Genomic DNA, 27,986 nt, shown 5'->3' with positions numbered 1-27,986 from the left:
ATATATATATATAAAATATATATTCTCAGAACCTTGGCAGCGACATCTTTAGAATTCATCCTAGCTAGCCTATAAGGATCCTCAGGGTGAATTATTCCATTTCCTCCCAGTCCACTAGAGGGTTCTGCAGCCTCAGTCCTGCGCTGTTGGGTTACAGCCGTCTGCTCATAGTGACCTGCCTTTGACCAGTCCTGCTGCAAGAGGAAATTGTTTTCAGGGTCATGGAAATATAGCCAGAATAGGACAGGACCTGTGCATGGGTCTGCAATTTCAGTTGACTTATTTAATAGATGTTCATTTTAATCAACAAAAATAGCCAAAAAGCCTGAGCCGGATGTTGGTTAATAATGAAAAGCTGATGATAAAGAAATTAAATGGGATGAGATAAAAGTGAAAACAAATTAAAACTAATATTGTTTTGCAAAGAATAACAGAATATAAACAAAGCAAACAATGGCCGACCGAATGGTCAAAATGAAAAACAAACCTTCCAGTAAGGAACCTTTGATGTGGGTGAAGGGGAGTTTGATCCTGGGGACTGATTATAGGAAGGGGACGCAGGAAGTATGTAAGAGTGAGGCCTGATGGAGTCATTAAAACAGTGAGCAGGGCGAAAGGTAGCAAAGGATGAGCCGAACTGTGGAAACGGAATGACAGGATGGCCCAATCAAATACGGAGAACAACACAATAGTGAATACCCCACACCAAATAATAATAAACAAATTGCTAGCTTAACCCTTTATGCATGAAATATATACAAACAGATCAATATTTGGTCTGAATGCTTTTTAACAGGGCGGGGGGTGGGATTATCCATTAGGATTTTTTTAGTCCTCATATAGCTTATGGGCAATGTGCTTGAAAGTTTTAAATCAAAGAAACATGATAACTTAAGAAAATAAACAAATAATCACAACAGAATTCTGTCAATTAAAAAAAGTTTAAGGTGCTAGCCAAAGAGTTTAAGTAATTAAGCCATATATTTATTAAAATTTCCAGACATAAAATAATACTTACTATTGTGGGAGAGCCGCACTCACTGACTGACTGACAGGTTTCTGAAGCCTCTGAGGATGCAGAACTGGATGACTTCTGTTTACCAGAGATAGTTAAAGATAGGTCAGTGAAATAAATGTGGAAATTAAACAGCATTAAACATAACAGACGAAACCAAGACACCAGATGAACTGGTAAAAACCTGGCTAGTGATGTCAGACGGCATGGGAGACGGAGGTTTGGAGTGCATATTCGCATCTTGAGAGACAAATCCAGAATCATGAGAGGAGACGCTGCTCAGGCGATGGGCGCCACCTGGTGGCAGATGCACCAAACTGAGAGGAACACAGAGAGAAATCATTAGTGTTAGCAAATAACCTAATAAGAATATCTAAATGCAACTGAGAATGGTTTAGACATATACACTATTAAAAATAAAAGTTCTTTATTGGCATCTATGGTTCCATGAAAAATCTTTAACATTTATAGAACCTTTTCATTCTACAAAAGTAAGGACAAATTTTTCTTTTAAGAGCTGCTCGCTGAGAGGTTCTTTGGGGAACCAAAAATGGTACTTCTGTGGCATCACTACGAAAGCCCCCTTTTTGGAACCTTTATTTTTAAGAGTGTATGGCTTAATATCATTATATCAACTGTAGCCGACTTCAACTAATTACACAATTAAACTTTGCACTGATGGGAACTCTTAATTGTGATAAAAACGATAAGACAAGCACCTGCAAAGGCTGCTCTTCCTGGATCCAACACTACTCGGAGAAGAAGGTGGGGTCTGGTAGGACCAGTTGTAGTCAGACCCCTTAAGATCCAAAATCACCTAGTGGAAGTCAAATTAATATTTCTTTATCATTATTATCTCTCTGTGTGTATGTTTGATAAATGATTTTCATATGTATGTTTAAGCACCTGTTCACTGGCTTCTGGTAGTTTATGTGGGTCAGTGGTCAACACAGTGAGATCATCAATAATGGCCTGGAGGTGAGTGGCCTCTCCCAGCATGGCAATTTCACCGATCTGAGGAAAGAGGTTGATGTTGATTAATTTGATTAATTAAATATTTGATTAGTTAAATAAAATTTTGCTGTTTAATTTTAAACGTCCCCTCTCTTACTTTTTAAATATTGCTGGAAAGTATATATTAGGCTTTTTAATGGCAGGCTGGCAAGCATCTGCCACAACAGATTACTTTTTTGTCATAAGCAATAATGTAACAAAGATTTATTTTTAATTTCTTTCTTCGGCTGAACACAAAAGAAGATATTTTGAAGAATAAAGGTAACCAAACAGTTGATGGGCCCCATTGACTTCCATAGTATGGATATATATATATATATATATATATATATATATATATATACACACACACTATCAACTGTTTGGTTACTGACATTCTTCAAAATATTTTCTTTTGTGTTCAGCCGAAGAAAGACATTTATACAGGTTTGGAACAAATTGAGGGTGAGTAAAAGATGACAGAATTTTCATTTTTGGGTGAACTATCCCTTTAAGACATATTCACTGGAGAAAAAAGTGACAACTAGTCATAATCTTGTTTATATTTTCAATCCTCTCTTGAAAAAATTACAATATATTACTCACAAAAAAGAAAAAAATCATCTTGCTAGACCTCTAGAAGTAACTTTAAGCCCAAAGCCTTCCATTCTCACCACTACAGGCTGCAAGAAGTTGATGAAAGTGCAGTAGCGCCCCCTTTCCTCCAGGAGGGCTCGGCGCACCGCCTGCTTCTCAGTCTCCTCCATCAGCAGGTACATGTCACTCACATCCTGCATGGCACTGTCCAGCTGTGGCTGTAGTCCTCCTCGACCTGAGATGATGGGAAAGAGAGATACTGTGAGAGAGGAGAGATAAAAGGCAATAAAGCCATGGGCGAATAAGCAATCCATGAATGGAAAATTACACTACCGTTTAAAGAATTGGGGTAAGAAAGAGTTTTTTTTTTTTTTATCAAGTATGCTTTAAATTGATCAAAAGTGACAGTAAAGACTTTTACATTGTTACAAAAAAAAAAATAAATGCTGTTTTTTTTAAACTTTCTTTTCATCAAAGAATCTTTAAAAAAATGTATCACGGTTTCCACAAAAATATTATACAGCACAACTGTTTTCAACATTGATAATAATAAGAAATGTTACTTGACCAAATCAGCATATTAGAATTATTTCTGATCGATCATGTGACACTGAAGACTGGAGTAATGATGCTGAAAATTCAGCATTGCCATTACAGGAAAAAAATTACATTTCTTAATATATTAAAATAATTGCTGTTTTTAATGTAATTTGGATCAAATAAAGTGTGCATAAAATACTTATTTTAAAAACCCCAAACCCAAACTTTTTAATGGTAGTATAGACCAAGATGCACTGACTAAACTGAAAATGTACATTTTAGCATTTTTAACACATGAAATGTTTGATGTAGATGTCAACACAGATGTCCCATGGGTCAGCACAATGAAGACAGATTAGGGTGGATAATGTCAACACAGCAACCAAGCATTGTCAGGCTTCATGCAAGAAAACCTTCATGACCATATAATGAAAATAAATGACATAAGAGTTGATGCTCTGAATCTAAACACAGAAATACTGCATGATTGTACATTGTGATTTACTTTCATAACACAGATGCTTATTATGTCTGACAGAAAGAATGACAATGAGATAAGCACGCTTTGCAAACAATGGAACAGTGTGGGGTGTTCGCAAAGGACACTAAAACATTCTTATGAGATGCACACAAAATGAAATGAAATCAATGTTAGTCATGCTAAACGTGATGAACTATGAAGGAACTGCCTGAATACATACCTGATAGTTCTACAGTTAATAAGCAGAAGCCAAGCCAATCACAGTATGAAAGACAGAGAGAAAAAGAGCATTGCCGTGAAGAGATTGCAAAGGGAATGCAATTGCGAGTGTGTTGCCTCACGACAATTGTGATACATGTAACTAAATATACAAAATTCTTATTTATGCTCCACAGAAGAAAGTCATAAAGGTTTGGAACAACATGAAGGTGAGTAAATAAGGACTTCAATAAAATCAATATTCTTATTTGAGTGAGCTATCCCTTTAAAATAAAGCGAACAAAAATAAAGCTAGATGGTGGTATGGTTTACTGGTCATCATCATCTGATTCAATAGGGCTACTGACCTACTGACCTTTTGACCTGACTTGAACTTTATAATCTGTCTTTGACCTAATTAATCCTGCCATCAGAATTAGTTAGCATGCAAGAGAGGGGGCTATGTGAGAAAAGACCCCAGCACGACACATATTCACTGATTCTTTAACATACTGAATGCAGTAATCCTCTAAAAACAAAGCACAGAGAGAGTGTGAGCGAGAGAGAGGGGAAATCATTGTGCTGACAGAAGGGGAAAAAAAAGAGACTGACCTTTTCTGGCTTTCTTTTGCAGCTTTATTGTGTCAGATGACTTCTTCTTGATCTCCTGCCTTGAGCGCTTGTACTCTGGTGAACAGAAAGAAGGTGTAAATTCATGACAGAGACATTAGTATTGCAGAAAAAACAGGTTTGAGACAACTGTGATGAGTCAGTCCCACCTTTGGCGTGGTCTTTATCAAGCAGGGCAGCCGTTTTCTTCCACTCTTCTATCTTGTCTTGGAGTGGGGCGATCATTTTTTCCATTAGAGCACTTAGTATAAAATAAAATAAAAAAAATGGCAAAATGAAACAACAGAAATAATACAGCGGCCAACAAATGTTCGCAGTAATCTGGACACATCTGCAGTTTTCATGCCTCCCTGCAGCAGGACTATAGCATGTTCACACAGGTGATCAGGGACCCTGGGTGTCTTTTTAGTGCCCTAAGTTATTGTAACTGTGAACTTAATTGTCTACTGCCTGTAAACTGTTAGTGTCTTAAAGGATTAGTTCACTTTAAAATGAAAATGACCCCAAGCTTTACTCACCCTCAAGCCATCCTAGGTGTATATGACTTTCTTCTTTCTGATGAACACAATCAGAGTTATATTAATAAATATCCTGACGTATCCAAGCTATATAAGACCACCTTCTGTATTCAACGTACGAAAAAAGTGACGTCGCATCAGTTACGCTTTTTTCGTAATTTGAATACGGAAGGCGTAGGACGTAGCTTAAGCGTTTTGAACTGCGAGAGGCATTACACTTTCTTTGTAAGTTGAATACGGAAGGCGGTCTAGCGGAAACTAGATATTTTACTTTATAACTTGTTAAAGGGTTAGTTCACCCAAAAATGAAAATAATGTCATTTATTATTCACCCTCATGCCGTTCCACACCCGTAAGACCTTCGTTCATCTTCGGAACGCAAATTGAGATATTTTTGTTGAAATCCGATGGCTCCGTGAGGCCTACATAGGCAGCAATGACATTTCCTCTTTCAAGATCCATAAAGGTACTAAAAACATTTAAATCAGTTCATGTGAGTACAGTGGTTCAATATTAATATTATAAAGCGACGAGAATATTTTTGGTGCGCCAAAAAAACTAAATAATGACTTATTTAGTGATGGCCGATTTCAAAACACTGCTTCAGGAAGCTTCGGAGCATTATGAATCAGCGTGTCGAATCATGACTCGGATTGCTTGTCAAACCGCCAAACTGCTGAAATCACGTGACTTTGGTGCTCCGAACCGCTGATTCGACACACTAATTCATTATGCACCGAAGCTTCCTGAAGCAGTATTTTGAAATCGGCCATCACTATATAAGTCATTATTTTGTTTTTTTTGGCGCACCAAAAATATTCTCATTGCTTTATAATATTAATAATATACTCACATGAACTGATTTAAATATGTTTTTAGTACCTTTATGGATCTTGAGAGAGGAAATGTCATTGCTGCCTATGGAGGCCTCACGGAGCCATCGGATTTCAACAAAAATATCTCAATTTGCGTTCCGAAGATGAACGAAGGTCTTACGGGTGTGGAACGGCATGAGGGTGAGTAATAAATGACAGAATTTTCATTTTTGGGTGAACTAACCCTTTAAATATGGATATTTTTCTTACAGAAACGCATCACTTCACTTTAGAAGGCCTTTATTAACCCTCCGGAGCCGTGTGTCATTATAAAGCTGGGATGCGTCAGGATATTTATTAATATAACTCCGATTGTGTTCATCAGAAAGAAGAAAGTCATATACACCTAAGATGGCTTGAGGGTGGGTAAAGCTTGGGGTAATTTTCATTTTAAAGTGAACTAATCCTTTAAGGACTTTCCCACAGGTGCATGTGCAGTAAGTCTTTATGGTTTAAGCATGAAAAACACTGTTTAAACCCTATCCAATAAAGATCTGTAAAGCTTATTTGGATTTTACAAAGCTATCTTTAAAATACAGTATCCTGAAAAAGGGATGTTTCTTTTTTTGCTGAGTTTATATATACTATATATATATATATATATATATATATATATAGTATATTGGCTTGACAGCCAATGGTTACTGTATGAAATCAAGGTATGGAAAGAAGCAGAGTGAACATTCTGCCTAACATCTCTTTTGTGTTCATGAGTAGTTTGGAATGATATGAGGATATGTAAATAATGACAACATGTTCATTTCTGGAAGAACTATTCCTTTAAGGTCAGCATTTGAAATCTCTTGAGCTGTGAGCTAATTTGGTCTCTCTGAAGACAGCACATTAAAGCCTTAGAGCAGGCTGATTGATCTATGGATGTTTGCTTATCTCCACAGTGGAAAATCAATGCTTGGCACAGACATAAAATCCTGTCAGTGCAGTCTGACTGGCGGGGAGCAAGGCATGAAAGTAATCACGCCATGGATGGGTCGATCACTCACTTGGTGAAGTGGCGCAGTTTGGCCTCGATGCTGCGGTGTCGCATGCACATCCGGGTCAAAGCGGAGCCAATATCCCTGGTGGCACCTGACAAGAAGACAAATGAAAGTTAAATAAAGAGATAAATATGACATGTGAACAGCTTGAAAAATGTTTGCAGTCTTAAATTGTGTGGCGATAGGCAGCATGAGTCAATGAAACATCAGACAACTTTGTTTTTCAAATTTAATCGCAAATATAAAAATGGCCACAAGGGGGCAGACTAATCAGAAGCATGAAAGCAGGTCTATTAAAGGAAAAAGTATGTGCTTAGTCGGTGAAAATACAAGATAATTGCACCATATTCACAAGAGACAGAACTTCAAAGACCACAAATAGAACACTTCCCAAACGGCATGGCTCTGATCCATCAAGAAGTGCTCACTCGCTTGGAGACCTTGAACACAATTACTTAGCGGTGTTAACTTTCCTCTCCAGCCAAGTGTAATTAAAATGGGGTCTTAAGCGATAAAGCCCAGCCTGCCTGTGCCTTAACACAACCAGCTCATCCAAGATTTCTCCCAATCTTGCAGCCAGATCTGATGAGATTGAACTCTGCTGGTATGAGGGCCAGTAGGTTACACAGGCTAGAAGGGCCAAAGTCTCTACTTACAGAGTTCAAAGGGCCAGTGGATATAAGGGAAATAAATAATGTAAATAATTTTACAGTTCTGGTACTGATTCCACTTAATGATTTTGGTTTCTTAACTGTGCCAATGATAATTCTTTTTTATATTTGGAAAAAACAAACAAATATAACTTACCAAATGATGAGATGAGCTCAATAACAAATAAATGTAAAACTATTCTTGACTTTTTTTTATAGGCAGAAAAAAATGCAACAAACAAAAGTGAGGTAACCTATTTAATTCAACATTTACTATAAAATACTACCGATAAACACATAATGTATATCTTTAAATACATGTTATCTTATAAACAACCAGTCAGTAACAACACTGATTCAAAGTTAGTACTAAGCGGTCTGTGTTTGATTCACTAAAAAAGAAACAGCTCAGGGTAAATTGGTCAGGAATCACACTACACTGGTTGTGCTGTATGTTTTTTATTCACTAAAAAGAAATCGGCAAATTAGAGTTGTTTGTTCGGGAATTAGACAACACTGGTTGCGCTGTATGTTTTTGACTCACTTAAAGAGAACTGACTCCAGTGATATGGAAAGTTACTTTCAAAAGTAATGCGTTACAATATTGTGTTTACTCCCTAAAAAGTAACTAATTGCATTACTTAGTTACTTTTTATGGAAAGAAATGCTTTACGTTACTTTTGTGTTAACTTTCCTCACTTGGGCTGGGCTTGCTTGTTTTGTTTTGTTTTTTACTAAAAAAAAAAAAAAAATTATCGTTTGCAGAAGTAAAGGCCCTTTACGCTGAAGAAAATGCAAACTCATGCCTGTACAGTAGAGGGCGCAGCTCAAACAAACCTTTCAGCTGTGCTGTTATTCTGGATTGCAGAAGAATAGGATACAAGAAAAAACACTCTTACTTCAGCAATAAAAAAAGAAAAAAAAAAAAGAGAAAGAAAAACAAATGTGATGTTTAAAGTCATTTTTACTTATTATGGTTGAATTGGATCATCAAAGGTCAGCAGCAAAGACAGTAAACTTAGATTAAATTGAATAAATTTAAAATGCATGATAGTCTATACATTTTGCATTTCACTGTTTTTATTAATTTTGAGGAATACTGAATCTGTTTTGGTGCAAGTGAGATGAGTAAATGCAGGCTCACATTTAGTCTAGAACTGCAATAACCATCATGTTTACACACGCCTCTGCTCCTTACTCCCTATTTCTCTCAACATGAGGACAAGAGAGCTGTCAGTCAAAAAATGCGAAAACAAAGTAACATGCATTATTTATTTGAAAAAGTAACTTGGATATTTTGTTGTAAATTTAAAAGTAATGTGTTACTTTACTGGTTACTTTAAAAAAAAAAAAAAAAAAGTAATCTGATTACGTAACTTACACTGCTTGTAATGCATTACCCCCAACACTGACCGGCTCATTAGAGTTATTTGTTCAGGAGTCGAATTACACTGGATGCGCTGTATGTTTTTGATTCAATAAAAAGAACTGGCTCATTGGAGTCATTTGTTCAGGATTTGGACTACAGATTTGTGGTACCTCTGAATAAGCATTGCAGCAAACTCTCTCTCCATATTTTACTGTATTTTGTCCGCAATGGCAGAAGAATAGATGTGCGAGAAATGGTAACGTAAAAAAAGAACTGATTCTCGGTTCACAACCCAAACTGATTGTCAGTTTCACAAAGTTTTAAAAGAAGTGAATATGTTGGTGTTTGTTGTTTTTATAGACCAAATTGAAATTTGTGTGTGTGTGTGTGTGTGTGTGTGTGTGTGTGTGTGTGTGTGTGTGCAATAAGAAATTGGAGCAGCCCAGAAGAACAGCACTGCAGCACTCTCCATCTCTCCATCCAGGTCCAAAGGGAAAAGGAGGGAACCCGGTAAAGGGATATCCCTCCATTCTTCCACTCTGTATCTGCCTTTCCTGTCTGCTCATGTTTCCTAAACACCATTATTACAGGAGAGAATGGGAGAGGCCGGCAATAACCTGCCCTCCTATAACCACACACACACACAATGAAGCACACACACAACTACTGAAAAACCAGAACTAAAAACCCTCAAAACAAACAGCCTCCAACATGGGAGCTCATCGCAAAGAGGCATGACTTCAAATACAAATAAAGTAAAGATTTGAAGATTTTTAAGCTTTTAAAATTCTTCAAACCAGTGTTTTTCACAGTTTGTCCCACTGGGTGGGACACTGACAGATTGAGCGGTGGCCAAACCAGGTGACAGTAAGAAAAAAAGGAAGGTTAAAGATCAGCCATCTGAATCCTCGGTCTGAAGAGCTGTACTCAGGAAATGATATTGCAAAAAAAAAAAAAAAATCCCTATGTATCCCATTTGGCACAGACCCACAGGTCCACCCCATAGCGTCTGTCTGCTGAGAGAAGGCCTGCTGTCAGTACACAGTGTGCTTGTCCAAGAGCATGCATGTCTCACATCCTATTCTCAAAGGTCTTCAGCAAGGCAAATCAAGTTCAGTGCTACTGGTGTTGAGACATAACAGAGCTATCCCTGAGTTGATTTGCGCACGCACGCACACACATCCATTTACATGGCTCAGTGCAAAGTTCACAGCTGCACTTTAGCTCAAAAACGAAGGCTTTTTTTATCTCAAAAACAGACCTTCTCAATGTCACTGCTACAGTCAAGATGATATGCTACACAAACACACACCTGCCAGCATCCTTTTTCCTTCCCTTGAGGAATCAGCTGACAGCTCCATCCTGAAAGCGTTCAGAGATTTCCTGTATCCAGGAGTCCCCTGGCCTCCCACCCTGACCGGACACACACGACTCCCACAACCTTCCTTCAGATCACGTGATCCAGAGGCTTCAGATGCTCCATTCAGTCAGACTCTCACTGCCTCCAACACCTGCCCACGGCTGGGAAGCTATTTAGCAGATCTGTGAACCCTTGAGGAACTACTCATGTGATCAACAGCTATTTAAAGGGATAGTTCACCCTAATATGAACATGTTATCATCATTTACTCACCCTTGTGTCATTTCAAACCTGTATGGCTTGCTTTTTTCAGTGGAATACAAAAGAAGGCTGTTTTTGTCCATGCAATGAAAGTCAGTAAGGTTCAAAACAAAATTGGACCACAGTGACTTTCATTGTTTGGACAAAAACACATTTTTCAAAATGTCTTGTTTTATGTTTTGCAGAAGAAAGTCATACACTGAAAAAAATTTCACTCAGAAATTGCTAGTAAATTTCACAAATACAAACACTGAATTAAATGTGGAATTTTGATTTAGAGAAACTGAAATAGTATTTTCTTGTAAAACATACTCCAATAATCTTTGTTTTATTTACAACTTTGAAAAATAATTTTACAGTGCACAGGTTTGGAGCGACATGAGGGTGAGTAAATGCTGACAGAATTCTAACTTTTGACCTTGCTGGTTTACTGGTGACCTCAGCTGAGAATTAAAAATTATTTTATAGGCAGTACAACTTATTGCACAACTACAAGTATGAATTTTTGTCTTAAAGAATAACATGCATGGATTAATTGCTCACAATAACATGAAGAATGTGCATTAAGAACGTAAATAGAGTTTCACCTCAATGTGGAAACAACTAAACGAGACCTTAACATTATTTCAGTCAAAACATCTGATAAATAACGGCCTTCACTGCCATCTGAACTGAGAAGTAGTGGCCACGGGCCTCTCAGATGTGCCCTCTCTCTCTCTCTGAATGGATACATGTGCAGGTGCAGAAATGGTTGGCAGACACTCTTAACAGAGCCTGTGAATGGCTGGCATTGCAACAATTGTCATGAGAGAGTCAAACAAGATTATTCATGGTCTTCTCTCTCCTTGGTCTCCCAACAGCTCACTGTGAAAGTTCTGCTTCACGCAAACTGCAGACAAAACAACTGAGATATATTAACTGGGTAACACTTTACAATAAGATCCCATTTGTTAAGGTTAGTTAATGCATTAACTAGCAATGATCAATATGTAATATAGTAGTTAATAATCATTGTTAATGTTAGTTAATATGAATACAACTGTTCAGTATAGTTCATGTTAACTAATGTAGTTAACTAATGGAACTTTATTGTAAATTGTTACTATTAAAGGGATAGTTCACCCAAAAATGAAAATTTGATGTTTATCTGCTTACCCCCAGGGCATCCAAGATGTAGGTGACTTTGTTTCTTCAGTAGAACACAAATTATGATTTTTAACTCCAACCGGTAGGGTTTCATTTGGATTTGTCTGTTTCATTTGGATTTTTTTTTTACTCTTATAGATGGAGTTCCCATTGACAAGCATTATACGACTGACAGACCGCAACGGTTGGAGTTAAAAATCATCATTTGTGTTCTACTGAAGAAACAAAGTCACCTACATCTTGGATGCCCTGGGGGTAAGCAGATAAACATCAAATTTTCATTTTTGGGTGAACTATCCCTTTAACTGCATCAAAGTGGACCAGTATTTATTTTTTATAATGTACATTCTTAGTCTTTTTGTGAATAATTCATCAATATTCCAAATAATCTTTAATTAGAAAACAACAATTAGATTTTCCCCTGAAAACTTAGGCTGCTATAATGTTAGCTATTTTTTATACTGAGAAAAAAAAAAAAAAAAAAAAAAAAAAAAAGCTCAACCAACCAAATAAAAACCAAAACGATTAGTTTATCTCAAATTATATTAATGGTTTAAATTTTGATTTAATATTAATCAAAAATATTTATTTTACCAAAGACAAAAAAAAAAAAAATTATACAAAAATATTATTTATTATAAAGACCATGCCACACTTAATCAATATATGTACTTTAGACATAAGCCAAAACGTTTCTTAATTTAGGCCAATATAATATTTTTCGGCATTCGTACAACTTAATTATACCATAAACAAAAGCTAAATTAGCTATAATATAATGGTAGAATTCTGTTAGTCAATGATTAATTTAGTTTACTTAATTTAAATAAGGGCAAATTCAAAATACCTTAATACTTATTGTGATGTATTTTTAAAATATGCATCATATTTTCTGTAATGTACTAACAAAAAAACAGAAGAAAAAACAAAAAACAATAATTTCTGCAGTCAGTAAAGCTAACCAGAATGAGTTCTGCACATCAACACCGTGATGTCAAGTGAAAATACTATTTAAACAAAATAGTTTTTTTTTTTTTTTCAATGGGAAACAACACAGGTTTAAACCGGAAACTATGATTTTCGATTAGTCAAAATAAAAATGCATTAAAAATAATTAACGTTCATTTCACTTTCTTCAGTGTAGCCATTGTCTTAGCAAACTCACATTCAGTCTCCATTCTGGGACTCTCCAATCAAGTCCTGATGGATAAAATGAATTCTTTCCCTACATTTTTTCTCAAGTTTCACTCAGAAATGCACCACATTAGAAAACTACACTGGTTTACGAATGAGGATTCACTTTACATTTAAGAAATGTCTCTTTGGGGCCACTATAGTGTAAGATCACAGAGAGCATGAAGTGCTGAGATACTCAATGCTTCATATAAACACATCCCTGTAACCCAGCGGTAACCTCAAACATAAATGCACATGAGTAAAAACAAACACATGCACAGCTTTTTCCCTCTTCTCACGTTTTTTGATGCCTGAAGATGTCTGTGAAAGTTTCTGAAGGTTACATAACAATCTAATAAACCAGCAGACTGATAAACAGAAGAACTCAATGTCAAAGTCGCTCTCACACGTTCAGTCTAGCACGAGTATGGAACGAGACAAGAGACAGGAAGACCAATGACAGCAAAGCTGAATTTGGCCCCCTGCCTTCACTCTATCTGTTCTCAATTACTCCAGACTTCCCAGGACTCTCTCCTGGCATGAGGAGGGGACATTAAGGATGCCCATGTGTGTGTATGGCTTAGTGTGAGTGTGTGCATGTGTGTTTACAGCCTGTATAAGACTTCCTGTCTGGGGGATAGAGCACTGCTGCTAAAAATACTCCGCAGTCCTCCCTGTCCAGATGTGCTTCACATCATAGCTCCAGCAAAAACACAGTCACACTTTTTACTAAAACAGACATAATAGGGACCCCTCCTCTCTGTCTGTCTCTCTCCCTTTCTCTCTGTCCATCTGTCACTCTATTAAGGTTGACAGTAGTTCAGTCAGGCGTGAGTTGGAGATAACAACATCAGTTACTTTTCCCGGCTGCTATTCCTCATCTTCTTTTCCTTTTCCTTTTTTCCCCATAGCTGATTCCCAACCAGAGGTACGTGTTCCTGAAGTACTTCTGGGGGCACTTAAACACATTTTGCTTTGCTGAACCCATATATTGTACAGGAATGTACAAATTTAAAAGTATATATTTAATTAGTTACTAATACCACTAATAATAATTAATTAATTTTAATTAATCATAAATAACAGAAACATATACAGTATGTATGCATGTACACTATATTGTTTAGGAGTGTGTTTATGGGAAATTTTGACCATTCTTCTAGAAGCGCATTTGTGAGGTCAGGCAGTGATGTTGGTGAGAAGGCCTGGCTCGCAGTCTCCGCTCTAATTCATCCCAAAGGTGTTCTATCGGGTTGAGGTCAGGACTCTGTGCAGGCCAGTCAAGTTCCTCCACACCAAACTCATGTCTTTATGGACCTTGCTTTGTGCACTGGTGCGCAGTCATGTTGGAACAGGAAAGAGCCATCCCCAAACTGTTCCCACTAAGTTGGGAGCATGAAATTGTCCAAAATGTCTTGGTATGCTGAAGCATTAAGAGTTCCTTTCACTGGAACTAAGGGGCCAAGCCCAACCCCTGAAAAACAACCCCACACCATAATATCCCCTCCACTAAACTTTACACTTGGCACAATGCAGTCAGTCAAGTACCATTCTCCTGGCAACCGCCAAACCCAGACTCGTCCATCGGATTGCCAGACAGAGAAGTGTGATTCATCACTCCAGAGAACACATCTCCACTGCTCTAGAGTCCAGTGGCGGCGTGCTTTACGCCACTGCATCCGACGCTTTGCACTGCACTTGGTGATGTAAGGCTTGGATGCAGCTGCTCAGCCATGGAAACCCATTCCATGAAGCTCTCTACGCACTGTTCTTGAGCTAATCTGAAGGCCACATGAAGTTTGGAGGTCTGTAGCTATTGACTCTGCAGAAAGTTGGCAACTTTTGCGCCATATATATATCTATATATATATATATATATATAAACACACACATATATATATATATATATATATATAATTAATTAATCTTATGACTAATTTGTAATAAAAAAAGTCATCCAATTTTGCTCACCACAAATTTTGCTCACCGAGGCTACATTTATTTAATCAAAAATACAAAACAGTAATGTTGTGAAATATTATTTACATTTAAAATTACTGTTTTCTATTTTAATATTTTAAAATGTAATTCGTTCCTGTGATGGCATTACTCCAGTCTTCAGTGTCACATGATCTTTCAGAAATCATTCTAATATGCTGATTTGCTGTTCAAGAAACATTTATTATTATAAATGATGAAAACAGTTTTGATGTATAGAAAGTTCTAAAGAACAGTGTTTATTGTAAACAGAAATCTTCTGTAACATTATACATTTCTTTACTGTCACTTTTAAACAATAATTCAAATAAAACTTTCAAAAAAATCTTAAATCTAGTGTGTGTGTGTGTGTGTGTGTGTGTATATATATATATATATATATATATATATCATAACTTAACTTTTTTCTAACTTAACTTTTTTATTTTCATGCATCTGTGCTTGGCTTCAACAGCCGAACATAACTGACTCCACAATAAATGTGTTGATTATGGAGGCATCTAAATGCATACCAGGTTTCCTCTGAAAAATATTTGTGGTAAAGACTGTCATAAGAAGCATTCAAGGATGTAAGATGAGTGCTTGCTTTTACTAAACACAAATAATGAAGGACAGAAGTTGGATTTAACATCTGTTGGTTCTTCATTTTGTCTAACTTTACAGTTTCCCCGTTTACCAGGCTTGAAGAATAATATCATCATGGTAGTTTGATATATACCATGAAACTGAATGATTTCCATTTTCATGTATCATGATACAATAAAATCATGGTATTACCACCTCAGTTGTACAAAAATCAAGGTACTAGCACGTTACATGTCCATAAACAAAAATCTATGGTTAGGCATTGATGAATGTCCAAAAAACTGTGGTGTTGCCATAGTACATAGCCAAAAAAATAGGGTAGTTTCATGTGACCATGTCCAAAAAACCACAGCACTTTTTGTAATCGAATAATTATGGTAATCTTAGGGTCGAAATCCATTTTTATACTTACTGTTAACATGCATGCAGCAATGTTTTCTTATATATAAATTATATTCAAAGGGGGAAAATACATATCACCAGTATATACATAACTAAAACACAGCAAGCCTCAGTTTAGCAAAGATAATGACCATGTGTGAACAAAAGACCATTGTAAGTGCTTAATAATACACTTGGGAGCTGTTTGAGGACCCACAGACCTGATAAAAAGGTGAGTTAATAGAAATGGGTGAAATGTAGCAAGTGTGAATCTGACGGTATAATCTCTGGTGCCAAGTAAAGCAAATTCTTGCCCATGCCCCACACTCCAGATGGCTGGCACGGATACATGCCATCTGCCAGTCCAGAGCTGCAGGGAAGATTAGCAGCCCACTGCGTCCCACTGACACACACTCACACTAACATGCACAAACTTAGTCTGTGTGTCAGAACAAGGTAAAGAGGATTACACATTTCTGCCTCGCCACTGCAAGCCGGGGGAAATCGCTTCAAAGCTCCTTCCTTGTATAGACATGCACTCATACGCTGAGAAGAGCCTGTCATCAGCGTGGATGGAAAACACACAAATACAGACCCAAGAGCCATCATTAAAACACACCTCACTCCAATCCCATGATAAAGAGGTTTGTGACCATCTCCCATGGTGTATCTCTCACAACATAAGAAATTACCCACAGGACTAACTATACACTTACACAACTAAATCACTATGGGGTGGTGCAATGCAGAGTGCAAGCACTGACATCATATAAACAATAAAGAACTGCTAATAAAGAACTAGATGAACAAAGCATGTCATCATTACTTTTAACTTGTGTTCCAGTAAACATCCCTCTTCCAGCATTCATCACTGGAAGTGAATGTAAGCAAATGCAGCTATTCTTAGAGGCCAGACGTCCAAATGCAAGTCAAACACAGACATCAAACACTTCCACGCCTGTCTAACACGTGCTCTAATAGACTGCCCACATCTGCTCTATAAAAAACGCTGACCATGACGCCATGACTATAAAGATCACAAACAAGCCAGACTGCTGGACTCCTTTGCTATCAAAGGCAGGGAGTCATAATAGAAGAGAAAGGTATTAGAGAGAGAGAGTTGCAGTATGTAATTTCCTGCCATATTGACGTTCCCTGTATTGGTATTCGCAAGCCTACTAACACTCAACTTAAACTGACCTTTCCTTGACAAAAACTTCAATCGCAAATGCATGTATGGAACATTAAGTCCCTACACTGAGTTGAATGGTGATGAAACCTCAATACCCTCCTAAAAACCCAGCATTGCTGCTCAAGGTATGTTTTGCATGCTGGGAACCAACATGGAATTCATGCTGGATTTTTCAGCAGGGTAGTGGTCAAAACTGAGACATCCATGCAATCACGAAGGTGAATTTGAAAGTTGAACTGGTAACACTGTACAATAAGGTTAGACTATCTTTATGTTCATGACTTCAGGTTCATAAAAAAATCACATTTCTACTTTTACTGTTGCATATACTAACATTCAAAGTTGTATAAATGAACATTAACACTAATGTATTCTGAATAAACATGAATTAACAATGAACAATAGTAAATAGTAGGGATGTACCGATACCAAGCTCGTGTACTTGTACTCGTAAAAATACCCCCGATACCAAAGACCGATACCTCACGTGACTTAACTGACAGAATTTCCGTGCACAGAGACACCGGCGGCAGCAGCAGAAACAATGTCGGCCTCAGGGGTGTGGAAATACTTCAAAATTAATGATGACAACCCACACATTGCGAACTGCATGCTTTCAATCACAATTCGTTATCGATAAGTGAAGGCGGGATAGGCGGAATCGCGCTGAATGACAGACCAGAAGCGCGCTCTCTTTCTTGCGCGCGATCCCAGTTCTCAGACAGAGCGCGATCAGCTCTCCTCGCGCTTGAATCGTCAAATGCACACATAGTTGTCAAAATGTCCATCGTGTGGAGTATCTCACGTAAATACAGTCGGTTATGGCTTAAGTGGACGTAAACATTTGGGTGAAAACAGGATATGTGTCAGTATCCATGGATTCGGTCTTAAAGGGACCGTAGCCTATATTTGTCACAGTAAATAAATGTATACATGGTAAATAAACCTACTGTATCTGAAAAACAAGTTTATTTAATTCGTATCTTTATAGTATTTATTGTATTGTTTGTAATTTGTAAATTTCTTTTTATATAACAACAATTATATATATTGGTGATTATGCGCTTTGAAGGTTTTTGGACACTGTGAAATTTTTGTTCTTTAAGTTTGTGACAAGCAGATAAAAATTAGAGTAATAATAAAAGCAGCTGTCCTACATTCATTAGTCTCACTGTGTTGTGCTTGGAAAACTGCAACATCACCAAAAAAAAAAAAGAGAGAGAGAGAGAGAAATTAATAAATGTATAGGTATCGGTATCGGCAAGTACCAGAAAAAAGTATCGGTACTCATACTCGGTTCTTAAAAAATGGTATCGGTGCATCCCTAGTAAATAGATTGTAAATATTAATAGATTGTAAATATTAGATTGTAAATAGATTAAAAGATTGTAAATATTAGATTATATTCAGATTGTTTAAAAAAATTGATAATTTTATGAACACAAACAAATTGTTGTTCATTGTTAGTTCTGCATAAACAAAATGAACCTTACTGTAAAGTGATAGCGATTCACTTATATTCAAACACTTTACATGTTCAGGACACTGAAAGGCTTTGGTCGTTAGTTAATTAGACTGTCCGGACTGTGTGTGATTGTGGGCCTGCTAACTGGGGTGATGGGGGGAAGAATGTGTGTCACTGGAAGCCGGTGAGACGAGAATCCGTCTGATGTTAGCGAGATCTCCAGCTGTGTCAGTGCCCCCAGCCTGTCCCTAATTCAAAGAGAACGCATGCCTCTGTTGCTGACACTTAATACCATGGATTATATACTGCCCTCTCATTGGTGTAGACTAGATATGATTTCAATGTGGAGCTACTGGAAACCAAAAAAAAAAAACCCCTGAAAAATAATTAAATAAAAGTGAGAAGCTTGTAAAGAATTCTTTCCTTTAAAAATAGGGCAAAAATAATTTGATACACTATGGTGTATTGTGCAACTTGTAACTTTTATATCAACGCAAAGTAATAAACAACGTCCAGACAATGTCAGAGGTGAAAATCTCCAGTGACAGCCATCTACTGAAAGTATTGACAGTTCACTGAACTAATTTATGGCAGTGCTGTATGTTTGGAGTCCAGTGCAGAACAAAGCGCTCCCGCAGGACAAATGGAATCAATCTGGTTCACTGACATCTGGTAATGATTCTGAACTGGGCAGAAGGGTGAAGGTAGATAGGTGGGTAGTGTCTCTTAATTTCTTATCACTGCAAGTGTGCCATTTTTAACCAGCTGCTATATATTCAAAATATATGCTTAAAAAATGCAAAATATATGTGGCTTAAGAAACATATTTTTTGGAAAATATATTTTGTTCAAACTTTTAAATGCCAATATATAAAGTACTACAAAATGTACTTTTTTTTTTTTTTATTTATTTATTTGCTTAAATGCTTCGAGTATGGGCCTGAGTGACGTAAACGGGGGCGGAATTCCTTGTACGGGCACTTCTCCCGGAAGGGCGCGCACGCACACGTCGACCAGAGAGAGAGCAAGAGCACGCCCATCAACTCGCGTTCAGCTTTACGGAAGTCGTCGGCAGCGCTGCACAGGTCACAGGACTTCACAAAATCAACAATGTCACCAAAGAAGTGTGTTTTTGGTTGTGAGGGAAAGATAACCTTGCTTCCCAAAGAACCCAGTATTAAGTGGAGCTGAGAGTTTTGTTCACACGCATTACATTGATATACTCTCGATATTTGTCATTAAAATAACCATAGAAACTGATAGTTGCAATCGCGTTTTTATTGGTTAAAATGAATGGAGAATAACTCGTGTTTTTCCGTGGCTGCTCGAGCCCTCAGTGTCGGCGCTTATGGTTTTATAAACAAGGCCCAGTTCTGCGCTGGATTTACAGATCGTTTGAAACTGAAAGATGGAGCAGCCACAGCGGTAATGATCCCGGTCATGAGTCAGAACCACAGGTGGTGAGTAAAACTGCTTCAAATGTCTGTTTTGTTGGCAATAGGCGCCTAAGTGCATATAATGTATACAATACGAATGCAGTGAATTTATAAATTCATTATTCATCATTCACTATACGCTATATTCATTATAGTGATTCAAAAGTTATCCATAACACGATGGTGTATTGCGTGTGTTTAAATATATTTGTTTAGCAGACCATTGATAGCTTGCAGCCGATCTCTACGCAAAAGCCGCGCGTGCTTGTGACAGCTCGTCACTCTATCTCCGCTCACAACGACACGCCTCCAGGCACTCGGCTGTTTTCGGAAAGACTCGGTACAGCGTATGTATCTTTTATAAATATGATAAAACTAAAGACTTTTCGGCGATATGAAGGATGCTATACTACTCTATAGGTACTTAAGATTAACATGAGATTGGCAGAAACTGTGTGTGATAATTCCCCCCCCTTTAAAGTCCACATATACTAAGCCTGTCTAACCCCAAACCAAAACGTATTAATCATAGATCATAAACCGATGTGTAAAATAAACTATTCCATCATAATTTCTCTCCCACACTAAGCAGATCTGTCTGGTATCTGAGAGGTAGTGCTGTAACCTTGCAGATTTGGTAGCCAATAGCAACCGTGCCTTTTGTCCAATGTGGTTGGTCAGTGAACACACACTAATACACACAAACCCACCCACGATATAAAGATCCAGTGCATTCAGTGCTAGTGTACATATGGTGCAATTTACCAGACAGATACAAATGAGTAATTCAGCTCTAGGCCGACAGCTATGCCTGACCCACATCCTTTAACTGTGTTGATGAAGACTAGATTTGTTTGGCCTTGTCTGGTCCCTGCAGGCAGTAACTAGAGGATTTTAAAGGCACAGGAAGGATTCGGTTTCAGAGATCCAATAGCAGCCAAGCTAGAAGCAGAATTAAACTATGATGAAATATGACTCGCAAGCCATTTCCTAGTTATCAGAACAAACCCAAAGTGACCTTTCTGCTGTATTCATATATTTAAGTATGACTTTCAACCAGGGCTGAACGATTAATTGGAATTAAAACAACATCGCAATATGTCAGTGCGATTATCAAATCACAAAGCCTGCAATTTAATTAATTTTTAATCTGCATGTTTCAGAGTGAAGCATGGCACTGTGTTCTTACACGTGAGCAGCTCATGATTTGGTGTTTTCAGTGTCTCAGAACAGCTTGGTTCGCAGTAAATGCTGCCCTACACAAATCTCTGCATCTGATCTGAGTTTGGGTCACTCTAATGAGCAATTGGAAACGCAACATACGCCAACCATCTTCTCATCCTTGTAACGATATGTATTAATCAACAAAAGAGTAGCCTTAAAAGTTTGATGGTTTAACGTTTGAAAATGAAGAAATAAAGACTTTATAAATGTTTTTATTATATTACTTTTCTTAAACACTCTTTGTTTTTATTGTTTGTCTTTTTTGTTTGTGCGTTCACAAGAGAGTCAAGTTCCGGCGGTGACCTCTGACCCGGCGTAGGCGTAGCATAAGCTTATGTGAGAATAGACGCCTCTCGCGAAAAACCACGTAACTCTCTCGTGAGTGCGCGTATGGCCATTGCCAGAAGCCAGTGATTATAGTTTATAAAGTTTTAAATATGGATATTTTTCTTACAAAAACCCATCAGTTCGCTTCAGAAGGCATTTATTAACCCACTGAAATCATATGGATTACTTTTATGATGGATGGATTTGCTTTTTGGAGCTTCAAAAACACTATTCAGTGCCATTACAAAGCTAGGAAGAGCCAGGATATTGTTTATTATAATTCTAAATGTGTCGACTGAAAGAGGAAAGTCATTTACATCTAGGATGGCTTGAGAGTGAGTAAATTATGGGATAATTTTAATTTTTGGGTGAACTATTCTTTTAATAGCCACATTAAATCACAAAATGTTGGCCAAATTGTGCAGCCCTACAAAGAAGCACAGCAAAGCTGGAACTTTTTATCACATTTGAAATCGCAATCACAATTTTTTCAGAAAAATTGCAATTCGATTTTTCTCTCCAAATTGCGCAGCACCAATTTCCATCCAATGGCATATTTTGGAATGTAATTGTGCAATCTGACTATGCAAAAGTTTGTTATAGTCTCCCAAAACACCATCAACAAACGTCTGCATTGTGACCTCAACTTTTTAATTGAAAAATGTACCTCTCGTGTTGGTTGCCATGTCTGCCACCTTCTGAAAAGCATCAAGGAATGCTGCAGCTGCCAACACTGTGGTTCTGTGAAGGGAGTAAACAGCAAAACATTTATAGTCATCAGCGCCAGTGCTGATTAAGAACAGCAGGCAGACCTGTTGAAAATCACTTGATTCACTTCTTGAGAATGCAGATTAAGGACCGAATGGAGGCCTTGATGTGGACTTGCGGTCTCATGGCCTTCGCTCGTGCGCATCTGTGAAGTCTATGAGACCTCGGGGTGTCCTGTTTGTCATTTTATGAATCAGTAGGATGCGCACATGGGCTATTCGACTTTTTGTCGATTCCACACTGGTGTGGACTATTACCCAACAGCCCATGCGGCAAAATATAGACCACAAAGGGTTGAGGAGGACATTTGGGACAGGGCCTATAAGGTGAGCATCAATATATCAAAAAATAAATAAATAAATAATCAATATAAGGATGTCTGAAGTGTTAAATCACCTTAGCTGGGAATGTAGTTTCGTGGCCTTTGCAATGAAGTCTTCCCACACCGGGTATGAGTACTACAGGAAGGAAGAGACACATATAAGAGAGTTAGTAAGGACATAATCCTCAAAACCAAACTGCACACAAACAGGTACCCCAACACAGACACATTCAGAACTCCACACACCACAAAGAGAGAGCAAAGCACTTCAGATGAGGACCAGATGTCTCGTTGAATACAAACAGCCATGACACTCTTCCATCTGTTTTAGAAGAACATTCTCGACAGAAACACCAGCTAAATTTCATCCAGGTGTGCTGACCCTGTCTGTCATCATAGCTTCCTACGCTGTTTAAAAGACCAGCATATGTTGTGCCCCAACATAGGATGCTGGTGTCCTCACAATAGGCTTCTTAAAGGGATAGTTCACCCAAAATGAAACATCATTTTCTCACTCTCATGCTGTTCCAAATCTGTTTGTCTTACTTTCTTCTTTGGAACATAAAAGAGGATATTTTGAAAAATGTCTCAAGTGTTGTTTTTGTTTTGTTTTTTTCATACAATGGAAGTCAATGGGCACCAAAACTCCAACAATACAGGTTTGGAGAGACATGAGGGTGAGTAAATGATGACAGAATTTTCATTTTTGGGTGAACTATCCCTTTAACTAGCTTAACCAGCAACACTTCCTTGGTCAAGTAGAACCTCTGTAAACAACAGTAAAATCATAAAAGAATTACTAAGATGTTAATTCCAAAATAATTATCAAAATTACACTCCAAGATGCATCTTTTATACAAAAAAGACCAAATGAAAAATCATGAAAGGCCTCAGGCTTTCACACTGGATCAATTCAAGAGAAAGTCTGAAATTTGTAGAGACAGGAAAGAAGAATCTTTTTAAAATTGTGCTGACAGCTCTTGTTTAGAAACTGGAGAGGGTTGCATAAAGTTGTTTTGCATGGTCTCTGTATCTGTCTGAAAATAACATTTGTGTTAAAAACTGCAGAATTCTGGCATCGGGTTTGCTGACACAACCGCTCTGGAAAGACACTAGCCACATGGTAGAATACCTGAGACATCTATTGTAAACAGTAGTTTCTTATTATTTCTTTTTTTTTTTAAAAAATCAAAGCAAGGGAATCTGATTTTTTTTTGTTGATGTTGGAATCTAGGTTTTCTTGTGTTTTGGAAGAAAACTTAATTGTGCACCTAAAATTACACCCTTAGTTACACACAATCTCTCTACACTACCATACAAATGTTTGGGGTCTGTAAGAGTTTTTTAAAATTTTTGAAAGAAGTCTCTTATGCTCACCAAAGGCTGCATTTATTTGATCAACAGTATTATTGTGAAATATTATTACAATTAAAAAAACTCTTATCTATTTTAATATATTACAACATGTAATTTATTCCTGTGATGGCAAAGCTGAATTTTCAGCATCATTACTCCAGTCTTTAGTGTCACATGATCCTTCGGAAATCATTCTAATATGCTGATTTGATGCAAAACATTTCTTAGTATTATCACAGTTGGATTATTTGATAAATAAAAGGTTCAAAAGAATAACATTTATTTTAAATATATAACAATGTATAATTTATAACAATGTAAAAGTCTTTACTGTCACTTTTGATCAATCTAATGTGTCCTTGCTGAATAAAAGTATTTCTTTTGAAACAAAATCTTACTAACCCCAAACCTTTGAACGGTAGTGTACATAAATGCATACAATAAGAAAAATGATTTTGACTCTCTAACTCCAGTTCTTCTAAACAGTCAAAGGCAGGTATATATTTAAAACCCACAGGTGGTTAATTAGCTTTAAGGCAACAAGGATGAGAAAGACACAAGGAGATTGAGACTAAAACTGATGAACAAATAAGGTTGTTGCAGGTTAAGAACAGTCTGCAGTTTCTGTGATCAGTTCACTTATAGGCCATAATAGACAATAGCTTAATTCAATAATATGATCATCTCATCATATTTACAGACTTTTAATCAGAAAATAGAGCATAATGTTATAACCGTTTTGCTTTTTTTAGATTTAAAAATCTATATTTTTTCATTATAATATCAGTGCCTTGCTCTTTTTTGATGAAAGAATAGTATTGTGATTGGAATAAGTTACCAAGCCCAGATAAGAATTTGAAGAAAAGCCAAATTTTGTGGTTATTTCCTAGGCTCCATGCAAGTTCCTGTGGCCAATAAACACATTAAACAAGATGACAGAAAGCCCTAACATTTCAACCCAAGAATGAAACTGACCTTAATGATGTTTGTATGGTCAATTTGTCATATCAGCCCTTGAGATTATCTGTACTCATAAAGGCTATCTCAGTCACAACTCAAAAGCTAAAACAAATAAACACCAAAATGTTTGAAAATCCTGAAAAATAAATAAAAAATGCTCTTATTAATTTTTGACGCTGGAGGAATTTAAAGTACACAATTACAAAAAAATATACATCACATTTATTAAATGAACTGGGTTACACTTTATTATGATGGTCAACTTTAGACATTTTACTAACTATAAGTAACTTTGCAACTACATGTCAACTAACTCTCAGAGTATTAGTAGACTGTTAGGTTAGGGTTAGGTGTTAGGGTTCGGGTTAGTAGAATAAGTTGACATGGAACCATCAAAATAAAGTGTTAGCAGACATTAAGCAGAAAGTCTACTAAGTTAGTTGACATGTAGTTGCAAAGTTACTTATAGTTAGTAGAATGTTTAAAGTGGACCATCGAATTAAAGTGTTACCATGAACTGTTTTAAACTGACGAGTAATTATTATTACTTTTTTAATTATTTTATTTTGTAAATGAAAAAAGCCTTTCTGTGTTTTCATTTCAAATTATTCTAACAAAAATAGCTGTCATAAACCTTTGGCCACAGCTGTAAACTCTTTTATAGACCTTGGTCTACCAAGTGAAATCACTGAGTAGAGAAATGCTACAATATGCAAATGTTTGAAGAGGAGTTTGCCCTACCTACTCACATCATCTCTGACATTACAACACTCTCCGGCTGCACCCTCTTTACAAGTGTTGATATACTGCATGTCAAACAAGCTGAACGTTGCCAGGGTTGGACCTGTGCCAAGTCTGGAGCCGTTCACAATATATGAACTCCAGATCTGGCATCTGGCCACTGAACTTCACTCAAATGCCAACTTTCAGCAATAACATTCACTACTGGAGCCGCATGAGAACATGGAAACCATTTATGGAACAGTACGTACAACCACAGGGCTCTGCTTCAGCAATGCAACAGGCTGAAAAGCACTCCAAAACAAATTGCAAATAGTTGAAGGAAAAGGAGATCATATCTGAGAGATGGCCATGAGAGGTTTAAATGTTACAGGAAGAACAAATTCAATTCAGTTTATTTATACATATCTGTGCAAAGACCTGGGATCTTTCAACAACATTGTTAACACCTTATTTTTGTGTGTTTTTTTAATGACATTTCACACAATAACATAAGATTTTGGCTTGTCTTCATTAAGGAATATAACTACAAATGTCTCTTAAAATATGTGGGTCAAAAAAATAGTGCAAAGTAAAGAAATCCAATATTTACATGCCATGTAATATTATATCTCTTATTGATATTAGTAAGGTTAGCCACTGTAATATCCCATATTTTGCATAGCCTGAATGAGTATCTATACCACAAACTTTTCTCTTCTGACAAAAATAAATGTAATGCTTTCCTATTCTACACATAGTATCGCATACAAAAAGCTGTATAAAAGCTGTTTTTTGATTCTTTTTACTTCACTGAAAATCACAACACGGCTCTGAGCAAGTGAGATTTTAGCTGAGCTCCACAGTTAAGCTCACTCTGATGCATTTATATCTCTTTATGAGCCATGCATAATCCCTGCACATTAACACTGCTTTCAGAAATCATCAATATGATAGAGGGTCAACATGAGAGATATTGAGAGACTCGAGTTCAAAATAGTGGTAAATGTCTTTTGGTCATTGGACAGCTAATAGCTAGGCAGACTTTTAGTGCACCATTTTCAAATCTGTAAATGGTGAGGACTATGTCAAGTAAAATTAATTGGGTTAAAATGGGATTATATGGTCCTTGTAAAACTCAAACTACATATGAGCCTCTCTAAACATGCAATAACAGACAGTAGTGCTATAGGTCACATAGTAAAACACTTGACTATCAAAAAATAATTTTTCATTTCTGTTAAAGCCTGGAAAGTGGGTGGTGCCCATGCTTTATATAAACCCCCTATATTTTAAAGAAACAATTTCTGAAGAATTTTGATCATTTCTATCTGATCCCCTAACTAGACCTATATTCTGTGGGGAAAAAAATATTTCTCTGTCTTTTAAATCTTTTACGTAGGCCTATTATTTTTATTTATCTCAAATAGATAGCACAAAAATATGCTTTAACATTTAAAAGGTTCTACAAACATCTACAAAGGGTTCAATTCTCATTTCACAACAAAGCCCTCCATGCTGAGACCCCCATGTCATTAATCACAGCATCAGTGGTGCAAGCAGCTGGACCCCTAATGAAAACAAAGGCAGTAAAACACAACCATCTTTTTTTTTTCTTTTTTTTTGCTAAATATCTGCATCAATAAAACAGTACTAGTACCTTCATATCATTGACGATCGCCTGAAACAATCCACCCAGAGCGCCGCACTCCTTCTCCACACTCTCCATCATGTCACCAAGCCCTTGATTGTTATATGCGCTCAGTGAATGAACAAAATAGATTAAATGTTCTGATCCAAATAAGCTGATTTCGTCTTCAGGGATTGAGATGAAAGTGTTCCATTACACCCTAATATACAGACCTCTTGTTGCTTCGGATGCAAATGTGAGCAACATGCAGCAGATGTCGGCAAAAAGGAAACAACAATTGAGGCTGTCGGGTGGCTCTGTGCCCGTTATCCAGGGAATGATGGCTGGGGTCAAAAGATCTGATTCTCCCCTCCCAACCCCCGGTCTAAGATACAGAGGACGATTGGTGTATCATACTAACAATCTGTGCTGTCAGATCCGCGTGGACGAGAGGTTTCAGCTTAAACACTGCCACTGTAACAGCGATTTTAGGATGAAAGAAGGAGTCGAGTGATGCAGCGAAAGACGGACGTGATATTCGATCCTCCAGGTTGGTGGGCGGGATCTTTGGGGCTGGAGGCGGGGCTTATGGGTAGACATATGGCAAGTTGATGTGTGCGTGTATAGGGAGAGGACAATTGAATGGTGGTCCTTTAAAGTAGCTTTAATGTGTCTTTGTGTGGCAGGGACAAAGTTAACAGCACAGCTGCCACTGCAGGCCATTAAATGGACAGTGAACTATTTTTAACCCTTTAACTGTCACTGCAAGAAAAATATTAAAAAATTATAAAACAAATAAGTTTTTTTCTAGTAAATTA

At 37.2% G+C, this 27,986-nt stretch overlaps 1 protein-coding gene across 4 annotated transcripts in view; it reads right to left on the bottom strand.

Annotated features, from left to right (window-relative positions):
- The window catches only part of mtss1la (MTSS I-BAR domain containing 2a), a 30,443-nt gene extending 2,722 nt beyond the window's left edge, over nucleotides 1–27,721 (bottom strand). The window contains exons 1-13 of one of the 4 annotated variants that reach the window (XM_051870926.1): nucleotides 27,199–27,721; nucleotides 22,577–22,638; nucleotides 22,080–22,153; nucleotides 6,849–6,933; nucleotides 4,604–4,695; nucleotides 4,437–4,511; nucleotides 2,683–2,840; nucleotides 1,922–2,029; nucleotides 1,735–1,832; nucleotides 1,200–1,332; nucleotides 1,019–1,093; nucleotides 488–637; nucleotides 33–194 (exon numbers count right to left, since the gene is read on the bottom strand). In XM_051870926.1, the coding sequence (XP_051726886.1) occupies nucleotides 33–194; nucleotides 488–637; nucleotides 1,019–1,093; nucleotides 1,200–1,332; nucleotides 1,735–1,832; nucleotides 1,922–2,029; nucleotides 2,683–2,840; nucleotides 4,437–4,511; nucleotides 4,604–4,695; nucleotides 6,849–6,933; nucleotides 22,080–22,153; nucleotides 22,577–22,638; nucleotides 27,199–27,270 (1,344 nt within the window). In that variant the 5' untranslated portion in view covers nucleotides 27,271–27,721. The remainder of the gene's footprint in view (nucleotides 1–32; nucleotides 195–487; nucleotides 638–1,018; nucleotides 1,094–1,199; nucleotides 1,333–1,734; nucleotides 1,833–1,921; nucleotides 2,030–2,682; nucleotides 2,841–4,436; nucleotides 4,512–4,603; nucleotides 4,696–6,848; nucleotides 6,934–22,079; nucleotides 22,154–22,576; nucleotides 22,639–27,198) is intronic. The other 3 variants (XM_051870927.1, XM_051870929.1, XM_051870928.1) reach the window with 3 other exon arrangements.
- Nucleotides 27,722–27,986: the final 265 nt, after the last annotated feature.

The sequence above is a fragment of the Ctenopharyngodon idella genome, chromosome 18 (genome assembly GCF_019924925.1).
Source record: "Ctenopharyngodon idella isolate HZGC_01 chromosome 18, HZGC01, whole genome shotgun sequence".
Lineage (NCBI taxonomy): Eukaryota > Metazoa > Chordata > Actinopteri > Cypriniformes > Xenocyprididae > Ctenopharyngodon > Ctenopharyngodon idella.
This window is presented reverse-complemented; position numbering and strand designations above follow the sequence as displayed.